Source organism: Bicyclus anynana, chromosome 13 (genome assembly GCF_947172395.1).
Source record: "Bicyclus anynana chromosome 13, ilBicAnyn1.1, whole genome shotgun sequence".
Classification (NCBI taxonomy): domain Eukaryota; kingdom Metazoa; phylum Arthropoda; class Insecta; order Lepidoptera; family Nymphalidae; genus Bicyclus; species Bicyclus anynana.
Window position 1 is genome coordinate 2,086,657 of NC_069095.1, and position 15,634 is coordinate 2,102,290.

At 34.7% G+C, this 15,634-nt stretch overlaps 1 protein-coding gene across 1 annotated transcript in view; it reads right to left on the minus strand.

Annotated features, from left to right (window-relative positions):
- LOC112045448 (apoptotic protease-activating factor 1) overlaps nt 1–12,226 on the minus strand; it is a 38,949-nt gene extending 26,723 nt beyond the window's left edge. Inside the window, exons 1-2 of the mRNA XM_052884942.1 lie at nt 12,060–12,226; nt 2,331–2,488 (exon numbers count right to left, since the gene is read on the minus strand). Of these exons, the coding sequence (XP_052740902.1) occupies nt 2,331–2,468 (138 nt within the window). The 5' untranslated portion in view covers nt 2,469–2,488; nt 12,060–12,226. The remainder of the gene's footprint in view (nt 1–2,330; nt 2,489–12,059) is intronic.
- Between the last annotated feature and the right edge of the window lie 3,408 nt (nt 12,227–15,634).

Consider the following 15,634-nt stretch of genomic DNA (forward strand, 5'->3'; position numbering starts at 1 on the left):
ATCAGAAAAAAAAAACAAAAAACTCAGGAGCGGAATATACGCTTTCGAATGGAAGACAGAGGTCAAATCCACTGGGCTATCACGGCTCTCTATATAAATAGTGTAATAGTAAATGGTTAATCTAAATAGTGTTTTTTTTTCTTGAAAACTACTATAGTGCCTAACACAGATGTTATATCTGTTTATACCATTATACCTCATAAATAATGTACCTAGTTAGTGTTGTTCAAATATTTATATAATAGCTTAATGATTTCGGGATACTCTAAACTCATTTATAACTTAAATATTTAATAAACAAAATTTCATTGACGAAATTATTTTTTTTAATAAAATCTTCGTATGTAGAAAATCCTATTTGAAAGTTAAAGAGAACACTTTAAAGTTACTTGAGTCCTCCCAATCGTTTGTGACTTATTAGTCAAACTTAACCGAGTTCAAAAAATAGGAGGTTCAATATATGAGTTTTTTAAATTGTTCATATACAATTGAATAAATGATAGGTACATGGTGACCAAGGTGCTGGAATGGCGACCTCGCACCGGAAAGCGCAGTGTTGGTCGACCCCCCACTAGGTGGACCGAGGACATCAAGCGGGTTGTAGGGAGCCGCTGGATACTCGCGGCTCGAGACCGTTTTTTTTGGAAGTCCATGCAACAGACCTATGTCCAGCGGTGGACGTCCATCGGCTTTTAATGATGATGATGACATGGGGACCTAGCTCCACCACGAGTGTGTGTGTAGCTGGAAATATCGAGTGGTGCTTAGGGTTAAATATATTTAAGGTTTTTTTTTTTTTTTTATTCTTCACAAGTTAGCCCTCGACTACAATGTCACCTGATGGTAAGTGATGATGCAGTCTTAAGATGGAAGCGGGCTAACTTGTGCGGAGGAGGATGAAAATCCACACCCCTTTCGGTTTCTACACGGCATCGTACCGGAACGCTAAATCGCTTGGCGGTACGTCTTTGCCGGTAAGGTGGTAACTAGCCACGGCCGAAGCCTCCCACCAGCCAGACCTGGAAAAATTAAGAAAATCTCAATCTGCCCAGCCGGGGATCGAACCCAGGACCTCCGTCTTGTATATCTACCGCGCATACCACTGCGCCATGGAGGCCGTCAAGGTTCAACTGTATTTTATAATTTTTTTTTTTGGTTTTTATGTTTTCTTTATAGGTAAAACTTGCTAGAAAAATAGCTAATACCTAACGTACCTATATGTATTATTCTGCAATTATGATGAAATTGATATCAATTACGTGGGTGCAATAGATAATAATTTAATAACAGAACATATTACTTTGGATTATGACTAATACGTAAAATAGGTAGCACTCTTATCGAATCCTTTAATTACCAATCCATTTTTCCTTTAATTACGTTATCGAATCAAGTACATTTTTCCTTTAATTACGGGTAAGTATACCTACTTTCTGTTAACGTAGCCGCTTTGTCTGAAGAAAAAGATATCTTATCAAATTCGTCATCACTTGTAAAGGCAGAATAATAAATACTTCGCGAATGGTTGGTTATTGGTATATTTATGTCTATTTGGTAGAATCATGATGAAATGTGTACGCGTCTGAGGAATATCGACGACGTAGCGGTGCAGATCTCTGCGATGCTTAGGAGTCATGTGATGGAACGGCGAAGGTGATACAAGAAGTTGGGCTGGTGGGAGGCTTCGGCCGTGGTTAGTTACTACCCTACCGACAAAGACGTACCTATCGCCAAGCGATTTAGCGTTCCGGTACGATGTGTAGAAACCGAAAGGGGTGTGGATTTTCATCCTCCTAACAAGTTAGCCCGCTTCCATCGTAGATTGTATCATCACTTACCATCAGGTGAGATTGTAATCAAGGGCTAACTTGTAAAGAATAAAAAAAGAACAATTCCTGAGCCCGAAATCCCGAAATATATTTTGTAGAACACCGATAGACAGGCAACCTTTTGGCGATGGCTCATTTTCAATGAGTTTTCTAGCACGTTTATCCACTAAATCCAAAGCAGCAAGGTATTTAGCGGAACTATCCCATAAATGGGAGCAGTACTACATACAGCGTATGAGCTTTCATCTTTGCTTGTACGTTAAACTAAATTAATCAATATTATGTAGGTATATTAAAAGACTTAAAAGTGATTACAAATATAAGAAAACTAATGTCGAACAAAGGTTATGATTCACAACACTTGTCAGGACAACATAATTAACAAATCAAAACTGTAACCAATAAATATAATATAGATATAGATAATATGTATTAATGTATATTTTTAAATTACAGGACCAAGGAGGCATTTATCAATAGTTAAACAAATGACAATCTCACCAAGTTGTAGATATGATCGAAGACCTCGTTCGATATGGCATTGTTGGTGAACAGCTCGTCGAGGATGTACTTGACGTCTAGATCCCTGACGATGTCCTGCTGGTGGTGCTGCAGCAGCATCCGGTTCCTGCTGTCCATGGCCGCGGGCTGACGCACATCTGGACCGAAACGCAATTCACTGTTATTTATATTCAGATATACACTAACTTGATCTATCGACTTGACTTGTGTCTTTTTTTTTTTTAATTTTTTAACGACTGACTTCAAAATCAAAATCAAAAATCATTTATTTCAAGTAGGCTCAGTTTACAAGCACTTTTGACACGTCAGTTGACTATTTGTAAAGATTCTACCACCGGTTCGGAAGGCAGGTTCTGCTGAGAAGATACCGGCAAGAAACTCAACAGTTGCTCTTTTGAAAAAGTCATACAGTATTATAATTTACAATCGATAACAATTACTGTTTAACTTTACTGATTTCAAATACATATGTATTACTAGCGGACGCCCGCGACTTCGTCAGCGTGGAGTTTAGTTTTTCACAAATCCCTCGGGAACCATGGATTTTTCCGGGATAAAAAGCCTATGTGTTAATCCATGCTATAATATATCTCAATACCAAATTTCAGCTAATTCGGTTAAGTAGTCGAGGCGTGAAAGAGTAACAAACATTCATATCATTAAAATCATCAGTTTCCGCAAATCTCGGGAAAACATGGATTTTTTTGGGATAAAAAGTAGCCTGTGTTAATTCAGAGTAAAATCCATTTCCATTCAAAATTTTAGCCAAATCGCTTCAGTAGTAGCGGCGTTAAATAGTAAGAAACATCCAAACATCCATACAAACTTTCGCGTTTATAATATTAAGTAGTAATAGTACCTATTATGTAGTTTACACTAAAGCCAAACTCGATGTGGAATTTTTATCAACAAACAGATTAAAAATGACACACACATCACATAATAATAATTTTAATTAACCTGTTCCAAAAATAATGATTATTGGATAAATATTTGTTATTATTTTATTTAATAGCAGACATACCGGTATCACTCTTTTTTATATATGCATAGTGTATAATTCTAAGTTCTAACCCACTTGGATCCTCCGCCGATATGCAACGATTACAACGTCAGGATATTAGATATCCTGACAATTTGATAAGTGATTAGATAAATTTTGAACGCATCTGCATTTTACTTTCTAAATTGCAAGTTGTTGCCTCTTAGATTGTGCAAAGAACTGTTTTTTTTTATTTTTTACAAGTTAGCCCTTGACTACAATCTCACCTGATGGTAAGTTATGACGTTTTCTAAGATGGAAGCGGGCTAACTTTTTAGGAGGAGGATGAAAATCCACGCTCCTTTCGGTTTCTACACGACACCGTACTGGAACGCTAAAATCGCTTGGCGGTACGTCTTTGTCGGTAGGGTGGTAACTAGCCACGGCCGAAGCCTCCCATCAGCTACACCTGGACCAATTAAGAAAACCTCAATCGGCCCAGCCGGGGATCGAACCCAGGACCTCCGTCAAAAACTAACTAAACTAACTACTAAACTAGAACTAAAAATTTAATTAGGTATAGTTACCAGAGTTACCTATTCTTTTACTAACATTTCTGGTAGTAAAAATATGACGAAATTGAATATAGATTCATATTAAACATGTACTATTTATGTTATTTACATGAACAAAGGACATGAGGAAAACCCAATTATTTGGATATAGTTACGACTTCGTGTGTAATTCTGCTTTTTAACACGCTTTTAAGGAGTTAAAAGTACTTCATTTGTGTATAGTTATTAATTAACCGACTTCAAAAAGAAGGAGGTCCTCAAGTTGACCGGTATGTTTTTTTTAAATTCTAAACTTGCTAATATTATTTTTACAGTATCAATAATTTCAATTTTTAATTTTATAATTTTATAATTTGCGTCATTTAGAAAATGCGTTTGTTTTCAGATATTTTTCCTTCCTATCTTGATATCTGACTGACTTTTTGTTTAACCTTCAATTACACTCGTTTAGGTATAAATTGTATAGTGAATGTCGTATATCGTCGCCTTCCATACAACACTGAAAAAATATTTTTTGTACCTACCAGTAAGTAGTTCCTGATATTAGTGCGTTTAACAAAAACTCTTTAACTGTATAATAAATATAGGTATAGGAAATATTAGAGATTGAATTTAAATAAACCTATTTAAAATTCGTGTAACAGAAATAAATGTAATTTTTGTGAAGAATGCTTTGCGTTCCATGATAACTTTATGAATCATAATGTAGGAATTTCATGATTGTATTGAATAATCAGGTAGGCAAATACGAATTACTTTAAAAATTTACAGATTGAAACATATCAATTCTACTTGGCGAAGAATAAGCATGACTCTACTTAGATGTTCACTTCTATAAAAAGATCCATAAGACAGTTAAGGACCTGTCAATGTATAAGTTAAAGCCACGGATATAAGCAGCCCAAGTGCTATATATTCTGTGTTTTTAGGTAAGTCTAAGCAATGTGTTATAAAACATTTACATAGTAGAGGTTACAACACAATTGCTGAATTCCTTAATGATAGAGATGCTTGGAGGCCATTGGATCAGCTTCCACTTTCATACAGAAAGTAAATTGTAATGATTTATTATTTCTTTTAAAGAGCAATTGTCGAGTTTCTTGCTCGCTCTTTTCAGCAGGACCTTCCTCCGAAACCAGTGGTAGAGTCTTTACGAATAGTCAACTTGGACGTTTCAAAAGTGCTTGTAAACTAAACCTAGATTTTTTTATATTGACGACTAGCGGACCCGGTCAAGCTTCGCTTTGACTTATGTGGGGTGCACATAAGACTTACTTACTGACTGACTTATGTGCACCCCTCCTCTACCCCTACTCTACCACTACCGTACCCCTACCCTACCCCTACACTATCCCTTGACTCTTAAACGTTTGTATCAGAAATTTCCCGGCAATGATTCTAAATTTTCTCACTTTTTAAACCTTCTCTATACCTCCACGAACATTTCAAGACCAAGATAAGATAAATCTCATCATAGCCTCAATAGCTCAACGGTAAGAGCGGTCGGACTCATCACCGAAGGTTGGTGGTTCGATCCTCGCCCCGATGGTCTATTGTCGTACCTACTCCTATCACAGTCTTTCCCGACTAGTTGGAGGGGAATGGGAATGTTGGTCATATTATAAAAGATATGGCAAATATTTTTTTTTTAAATAAAAAAAATCCGTTCTTGAGTTTTAGCGATACTAACGAACAACAATTCATTTTTATATGTACATAGATATTCTCTAAAAGAATTGTTTATGACAGAATTCTTTTAGAGATTACCTATGTACCTACATATAAAAATGAATTCTGTCACAAAGAATTCTTTTACTACTTAAATGTTAATTTGTTTTTGATTCTCTTAAGTTACATAAAATAAAAATATACCTAGTCATATAAATAAAGATAACACGGGAGATTGATCGTATTCGAATGGAATAATGACCAATCGTAATGTTTACAAAAGGTGTAATGACTAACCCGTTTATTGAACTTATTTAGCGTTATACACCAAAAGTCATGATTCACTGATTTTTGTTCGGGAGCTTGTATCATATTACTGCAAATACTATCAACTTACTGAGCCGACGAACTTTACTTAAAACAGATTTAATAATAATTTGTAATGCGATAGTAATATTGTTTAGTTACTCTCACAGAACATAAAGGGGTGGGATTTTCATCCTATTCCTAACAAGTTAGCCCGCTTCCATCTTAGATTGCAACATCACTTACCATCAGGTGAGATTGTAGTCAAGGGCTCTTACTAAACCGACATTACTTGAAAAAGGTTTTATAATAATTTGTAATGCGATAGTGACCTTGTTTAGTCACTCTCACAGAACATAAAGGGGTGTGGATTTTCATACTACTAACAAGTTAGGCCGCTTCCATCTTAGATTGCAACATCACTTACCATCAGATGAGTCAAGGGTTAACTTGTAAAGAATAAAAAAAATATATAGAAAACGCTAAAGCACAGTATACATATCTTTACTCTGGCTAAAGCTAACGCTTTGTTAAGTACTCTTAACAGATAAAAATCGTAGTTACAATTATTACTAACCCTCGTGTTTTGTCAGTTGAAAAGTAAACTGACTTAAATATCACAACTAAAGGAGCTTAGCACCGTGAAGCAGTTTAGTTATAATTTCCGTTTACTCAGCAAGAGCTTCCAAACTACCTATTAACCATATAACTCTACCAATTAGTTTCAGTACCAATTAGTTTCAGTTTTTCAGTACCAGTTTCATACCTCCCATAAGTTTTTTTTCTTTTTTAATATCTTCTATTATTATACTCGTTATGTAATAACTTGCTAAGTATGTAATAAGTAGTAAATGTTACATTGTACTTTTGGTATTAATTAATAAAGAATACATTTACAAAAACAATTGTTTTATTGTAAGGTCCTGTCAAATATTTCGCCTTCCAAAAAAGTTTGAGAACCGCTGCGCTATAGTATTTTTTTGTAAATTTTAACAAATCTTCTAGTAAGAAAAATAAAAGTAGGTAATATAAGTTTACATATTAACATAATTAAATGATGTACAACATAAGTAAAAGATAGAAATAAAGCTCAAGAAAAAGGCTCATTAGATAAATTTTGTTGTTTGAAAATAATGAATGGTGTAAAGGTTCTAATTGTTAGAGATTATTAATGTACTTATCACACCTATATAAACATGTTTATAATGTACCTTAAAAATAATCGGCATCTGGTGAGTTATAGAACAAAACACTTGTTAAGATAAAAATCGCAATTTAATTGTGAATCTTAAAAACAACCGAACTAAACGAATCTCTTTAAATAACTGAACAACCAAGTAGAACACCTACATACAAAACAAAAAAAATGAAGTATCAAATATAAAAACAACAAAGTTTAATGAGTCTGCCCAAATAAGTGAACAGTTAACAGCATATAAGAGTAGAATGGATATGTGTTCAAATGAATCGTTACTAAAATCTCAATAACATGACCTTGCCGATTAGAGACACCTACACGTAAATAAGATGGACATACATACAGAAATATCAGAACAACTAGATACGTGTGCCATTGACCGTAGTAAGACTGCCAAGGTCGCTATCGATGATTCGGGTGTCTACGTAAAAATTTACGCGGAAAATATAAATACCTAACCATTATATGAATTCTAAATTCTAACTATTCATAAAACATTAGCTGACCGAATTATCTTCGTATAACCTAAATAAATAGTTTTCATAATTACTTATTAATATATATATTGAAGTTTAAGCAAAAAATTAACTTTTTAAGTAGATAATAACTATAATAGTCAGGGATCCCTAGAACATTTTGAACCCCTGATTACTAAGAAGCTATTTTTTTGTGAGTAGCTTCATCTCGATGAGACAATCAACTTTTTTATTTACGAAATTTCTTGATTCTGGTAGCTAACAGGAAATTAAAATTTCAGAGCGTAGGAACGAGATATTGTACCACGCAATTCGTAGGACAATGTGGCTGTTAAATTGTAGGTATAACTATTAATTTAAATTTAAATTTAAACTAATTTACTACAGTTTTAACATACCTAGCTCCAAGCCAAATCTTTACTATTTGACACATTTGTAAGTACCTACATGGAATAATATTTAGCTCTACATAAAAGTAGGAGCTTATCTTCAGTAGAAGTAAAAATTAAGATTGAGATTGTAATACAACTCCATAGCTTCATTATGTAAACAATATTATTGGGCTTACCAAGTTTATTTATTGATAATTCGATTATAAAATTGGTGATACTTTATTATATTGTGCACATGCAACCAAAGCACAGATAAGGGTCATAAAATTAATCATTTACTCATAGAATGTATCCAGGGCTTATAATAAGTAGAATTGAAGTGATAAAAAAACAATACATATACTTATAATAAATCTGTAGGGCATTCAATTCTGTACATGAAATATATTTCCAATATAACTATCAGGGGGTGATTAGTGATTGATACTGATGCCAAAAAAGCAATCAGTAAAATTTTTGTCTGTCTGTATGTTCATTATAGAAACAAAAACTACTCAACGGATTTTAACTTGGTACAATTATTCTTAATATTCCTAGGCAGGTTAGAGCAGTGAAGGGAAATGTTGGGAAAACGGGAGAAGTTACCCCATTTTTACAGTGATACTACTGTAAGGGCTGGATTGAAGAGGTCTAAGGGCGTCCCCTAGTCCTTAACAAATTTTAATGCATAGTACATACCCTAAAGCCGTGCTCAATATGCACTGTTTACCAACAAACAAATTAAAAATGATGGTAGAAATTGCTAATCATTTCACACCTAATAATAATTATAACTAACTTGTTCATAAATAAATGATATTTTTTGATTAATAGTCTTGGAACAAATAGTTAATATATTTGAACAACATTTTAATGGAATAACACTAAATACATAATTTAGAATAAATATGTTATGGTAAACAGTAGGTATTATTGGTAAACAGTAGACATTGAGTATGGCTTTAGTATGAACACTTTTTGCAAGCCCTTGCATTAGGAACCCTAAAAATAAAAATTTATCTAATACTAGCAGACTCGCTCAAGCTTCGCTTTGACTTATTAATTTATTTATTTGCACTTCTTCCCTATCCCTACCTTACACTACTATACTCCTACCCCTACCCTACCTCTACTCTACCCCTACCCTACCCTACCCTACAACTACCCTACCACTACCCTACCCCTACCCTATCCCTATACCATAAACCTACCCTACCACTACCCTACCCTACCCCTACCCTACCGCTACCCTACCCCTACCCTATCCCTATACCATATCCCTACCCTACCACTACCCTATCCTAGGATTTAGGGGTTTGAAAAATAGATGTTGGCCGATTCTCAGACCTACTGAATATGCACAAAAAATTTCATCAAAATCGGTCGAGCCGTTTTGGAGGAGTTCAAGTTCGAACACCGCGACACGAGAATTTTATATATTAGAAGTATTAGTTTACAGCAACTACTTATATTATACAGTACATAGTCACAGCCAGTATATGCAATTCCTTAATAGCACCTGTATTTAGTTTACCATGTCAAGGACTTATTATCTAGATCTGAACTTGAGTCATATTTGTTGGAGTGCATTAGAGCAAAGTATTGATGTTAAATTTGTGTCACTGTGGGAATTTGTGGTCAACAACAATAAACTGATAAGGCTACTAACGGAAGTACACTTTTAACTGATAAAAACATTTTCATTTACTATGTGGTTCCTATGTCATTGTAATTGCTAAATTGGTATATTCAAATAAATCTGAAATGCATTTAAATGTATTTTATTTTTTATAATTATGTAATTTATTCATTATAATGTATTTATCAGCTGCATATTGTTGTATTAAAAAATTACAGATATATACCGACATAACACAATAACCAAGTTTGAGCCGCCAAGGTTTCTGTAACATTACTTCTAGAAAAAATCATGTTTGTTGTATGAGAGAGAGAGTATTATTTTACTTTTATTTTTAGTGTTTGTTGTTAAAGCAGCAACAGAAATACATCATCATCATCATCATCATTATCAACCTATATTCGGCTCACTGCTGAGCTCGAGTCTCCTCTCAGAAAGATTGGCAGACTTCACACATGCAGAGAATTAAGAAAATTTTTTATTATGTAGGTTTCCTTGCGATGTTTTTCTTTCACCATTTGAGACAAGTGATATTGAATTTCTTAAAATGCACACAACTGAAAAGTTGGAGGTGCATGCCCCGGACCGTATTTGAACCCACACCCTCTGGAATCAGAAGCAGAGGTCATATCCACTGGGCTTTCACATCCTATCACGGTTCAAACTATCACGGTTCATGATACAGCCTGGTGACAGACAGAAACATAGTCGAGTCTTAGTAACCATAATCTTTGCGTACAGAAACCTAAAAGCAATAAAATAAAAAAGTCTATTAGAACACAAAAGAGCTATATACACTAGGCAAGCAGCACAAAAACACCACAAAATTGACCCTTCATTGTTCTTGGAAGTTGGTTAAAAACAAACATGATACTACCTTCTATGTCTATGAAGAAGAACAAGAAGAAGAAGATGTTGGATGGTGTGGGTGACAGTTTCTTTCACTCTTGAGAGTTTTCCGAGATTAACGATAATAGTATTATGAACGGCATACAAAGACAAAAATCACCTTAGTTGAGAGCAACATACCATAGTTCAACATTCGACATTGCAAATTAGCTAAAACTTTTGTAATTAATTCAATAGTTTACATTTCTGTATACCCAAAAACTTTCCAGAAATTGGGTGAAATGTTTAAATACTCAGAAAGAGCTCCCACTAGGTGAATCAAAAACATCAAAAGAGTTGCAGGTAATGGATACATAATATTATGAATATTATTTGTCTCTTCTGTAAAGTGGCTATATGCTACAACACCAAACAACAAAATAAGTTGAGATGAAATATACAAATTTTTATTTGGAAAGAACCAAACTTAAGCAGATATAAGAGGCATGAACAAGTAACATCATCATCATTCGGCTCACTGTTGAGCATGAGTATCGTCTCAGAATGAGAGGGCACTCATAGGCCAACAGTCCACCACATACACATACAGATAGTAGCATAGCATGACAGAAACTTAACCAATTATGTATGATGTTTCCAACTTTTGGGTGCACTTAATCTGGGAAATAAACAGGTTTTTTCGTTTTGATAGTAGTTTTTTTTATGAATTTTCCTGGGAAGCACTAGATTAACACGTTCGCTGCAGTACGAGGTCTATTGACCTTGTATGTTTAGTGTGTTCAAGAGATACGAGGTCGATGGACCTCGTACCGCTACTTGAAGTTTTAGTATGAGTTCAAAAAACCTCATACCGTACCAGAGGAACGTACAGAAAAATCAGTGCTGCAGCAAAAGTGTTAAGTGAGATTGTGTAGTAAGACGTAAGGGGCCCCATATTATTGATACGGCAGTAGCTATGCCCTGCATATAGAATTAAGATGTACTGGTACTTGTAGAGCTTATTGTGCCATGGGAGACTAACAGCTCTACAAGTACTATTCACTATGTTGAACCAGCTTTGACAAAGTTAATTTGTATTTTATTTGTAGACAATCCTTTTTGAGCTCTAGCTACTGTAAGGCTTCGACATCAACCCATATTCGGCTCACTGCTGATTTCGAGTCTCCTCTCAGGATGAGAGGGATTAGGCCAATAGTCCACCACGCTGGCCCAATGCGGATTGGCAGACTTCACACACACAGAGAATTGAGAAAATTCTCTGGTATGCAGGTTTCCTCACGATGTTTTCCTTCACCGTTAATGAAGATGTACATAATTTACTTGTTCTTTTGAGAACCAACTTCCCTGTGATGTTTTTTGTTACAATTATTAACAAAACTTCTTTATTTCACAACAAATCAGTCTATGCATTTTTAAGTTTACACGCAAGTTTAGTTTAAACTAGATTTGCAATATAATATCCTAAAAACACGTGAGATATAACTGGTAGCTGCATAGATATTGTATTCATTTAATATTTTACTTTATATTAAACATTTCGTATCTCAAAAGCATGCAATTCTTACTCCTATGCACAAACTAATATTGAAGTCAAGATACTTCATTTGAGTATATAAAAGCATAAAAAATATTTTTTATAGTTACCTAATCACTTTATTACAGCATTTTTACTCATAAATTATCTCCTAAATCACTTTAGCACCAAATTATTAAATAACAAAGCACACAAACACTGTACGCTTTCCACTTGTTCCGTTTGTTTTGTATGACAGACAAATGACAATGCATTCACGAATCACACATGTTGCAACTTGCAAGGATAAATGCATTTTGACTGATACTTCTATTTGATTGGCCAGGCGAAAGCACTGTTTATTTCTGATTGGTGCTCTAGTTATCTGGTGGTTTATGCATGACACAGATAATACATCGTAATTATGGACAGATTATATCTGTAACTAAAAACCATAGGTGCTCTTGAATATATTTTCAAAGCTAAAAGTAGAATATTTAATAAACAAGCGTAAGTTCCTTTGACTTATGTATCTAAGGTAAGTTCGCTATACATTAATAAAAATTAATATTAATTATATAGCCGTAGCGTAGCGTAGAGCGAGGCGTTCTCTTCTCTACTCTGTCTACGCTACAGCACGCGTTACGCGTTAGTTATCTGTGGTTATGGTTAGTGTCGTTTCGTTTTGACTTTTCTATAGTATACCTACCTTGACTGATTTCGGTTCTACTTTTGAATTTTGAACCGACTTCAAAAAAAGGAGGAGGTTCTCAATTTGCGTATGTTTTTTTTTGTTTCTTATCGCTTAACTTCGTAATACAACCAACTTTAAAAATTCGTTAATACTTCCATATTGGAAATCCAATTCCAATTGAAAATTTTAAATCCAATTCCATTGTACGATTCGGCACTTGTCAATTGTCATAGTTCTCGTATTAATTAAATTGAATCTTGGCGTGCATAAAACAACAACTTGTCAATAACGAGGCCGTGACCAGGTATAAATGTTTGTGAAGCCATTGTCAAGGCGTCCTGGCGGCAAGGCGGGTCTGTAGCATCGAAAAGTTGGTGGTTTTCTTGAGATTGCCACGATAGTGAAACTGCCCTAGATAAGAAAAGGAAATTATTATTATCGACTTCCCTAGCCTGAGCCTATTAAATCGGCCCACAATCTCCATAAAACGCAACAACACGCACAAGACCCTGAACCAAGTCTCCCTGCTAATAGGAGAGGGAGATATGGAGCTTAGAATTTAGATTCATTAGGCCTCTCCAATGTAAATTGGCAGGCTCAATTTTCACCAACAGAAGAAATGTAAGGTTCGACTGCAAGCGCCTACAAAGAATTTGCGAGCAATTTATCACAAGCAATAAATTGATACACAAGACTTTTTAGACTATCGAAGTCTAAAAATATTATACTATAATTAATAAATTTCTAGCTTAACAAATAACTTTTGAATAGATGAAATCTGATTATGGGAATATATATATCATTTATGGGGGCAAGATGAAAAGTTGAACAAAAAAAACTTTTGCTAACTGCATCGTGTGATCTACTTGTACATCAAAATATGAAAGAGCGTGTTAAGAGCATATTTAATGTATTTTTTTTATAATGTGAAAATAAATAGTATTCAAGTAATTTACAACGAAAATTGACCATTCCCCTTACCTTCGAAAAAACTATCGAATCAAAAATTTGGAAAAAAGGAATTATCTGGAAAAGCTTAAAACTCTCAAATTTTATATTCCCATTCCCCTCCAACTAGTCGGGAAATACTGTACTAGGAGTGGGTACGACAATAAACCAACGGGGCGGGGATCGAACCACCACCCTCGGTGATGAGTCCGATAGCTCTTACCATTGAGCTGTTGAGGCTATTCAAGGTAGGGTTTCAAGATATCAAGATTCAAGAGTAGGTTCATTTAAGATATCAAGGGGGTCCCTTGATATCTTAAATCTACATATTACAATATCCAATTGCTATTTTAGAATTTTTTATGAGCCCTAATATTTTATAATTACAATCTGAGGTAACACCGTTCGGAACCCTCTTCACGCGAGTTTATCTTGCACTTGTCCGGTTTTTTTTTAATAACTGGAAGTCAGATTTTGTACACTTGGTAAAAATAATACTATATGTTAAATACTGTTAGATGTGTTACTGGTACATGAAAAATGAGGCGCTCAAAAGAGGAAATTACCACATCTCAATGTCAGTTGTGGTCAACAATGACCGTTATTTAAACAAATAATACCTAAATATCGTCTACAATGTCGAGCTGTGTGTTCAGGAAGTGTAAAAACTATATAAACATAAATAAATTATGTAATTATTATAGACATAATTGTGCATGTGTGCGCTCAGTTTTGTAGTCTATAATTCAGATCACTTTTTGTGTTTATTTTGTAGGGACGTAACCTATCTATAGTATAAAATTATAATTGATTTTAGGTACTAGTTCATCAAGTGTACCAAATCTGACTTCCAGATAATGAAACTGCTAGGGCCGTCCCGTCCATACGGCGAACGGAGCAGTCGCTCCAGGCGCCAAATCCTAATAGAGAGCCCCTAAATGATAATCCTACTCAACCGTAGACGGTACTGCACCTGATTTTCAATTGGAGTAGAAGCTCACCCTAGAGTATGGTCGAGATCTTCGCGTTCCATTCTTATTTTACACTCATAATTTATATAAGTATCTATATTATGAGTAAACAGAAGAGGCGACATAATTGGATCTCGCTCCGTTTTAAAATTGGAGCTGGAAACTGCCTTGCGCGGAACACACTCGTTTACGTACGTAAATGAGTGTGTGATAAGTAATTAGGTATATTAATACTTAAATAAAAACAATAATTTTATTAGTTATCTGATGGAACCAGTATTTCAATTCTCATTTTTTGACATATAAGTCTGATCATATCGTGCGTCAATGGTCGCTAAAAGTCATATTTAAAGTCAACGTTATTCATTACACATTTTTTGCACACCCAGGTGTGGTATCGCAAACAACTTTGACATAAGCCAAAAGCCACAAAAAGCCAATAGTCCTAAGCCAGCGAGACCACACAACAGCCTAGCACAATGGCTTTCGCTTGCAATGCCTCGCCGCTAAGAATGCAAGCCATTGTCATTGTCACAACAAGATCGGTTACAATAAATCTTATTAAAATCGGCCTCACACCGCCATTCATGCGGCGTGGCTAGAAGAATACAATGTTTACTGTAAACTCAGATATTGCGCGCTTTTGTGGTTCTGCATCTGCTGCCCTAAATTTTTTCTTACCCGACTTCAATAAAAAATAAATAAATATCTACATTTATTTTTGTAACATTTTGCGCTTAGCCATGATCTCATTTGATGGTAAGTGTAGCTATGGCCAAAAAATGGGACTCGGTTAAATAGAACAATTTAACTTTTCTAGTTCTTTCATAACTACGGAAATACATAGTACATAAGTAACTTCTACATAGTACATAAGTAACTTCTTTTTTTGAAGACTTCGGACTTCACTGCTTCCGTCGCGTGTACAGCCTTAATGGTTAAAGCTACAAATAATGTATGACGGAAATGTTCTCCTTAAATTTATATATAAAAACACAACAGCATATATATGTCTATCTTTTATAGTTGACTCACAATAACACGTGTAACTCCCGATAGCTTAGCAGTTCGGAGCTTTCTAATTATATTTGTC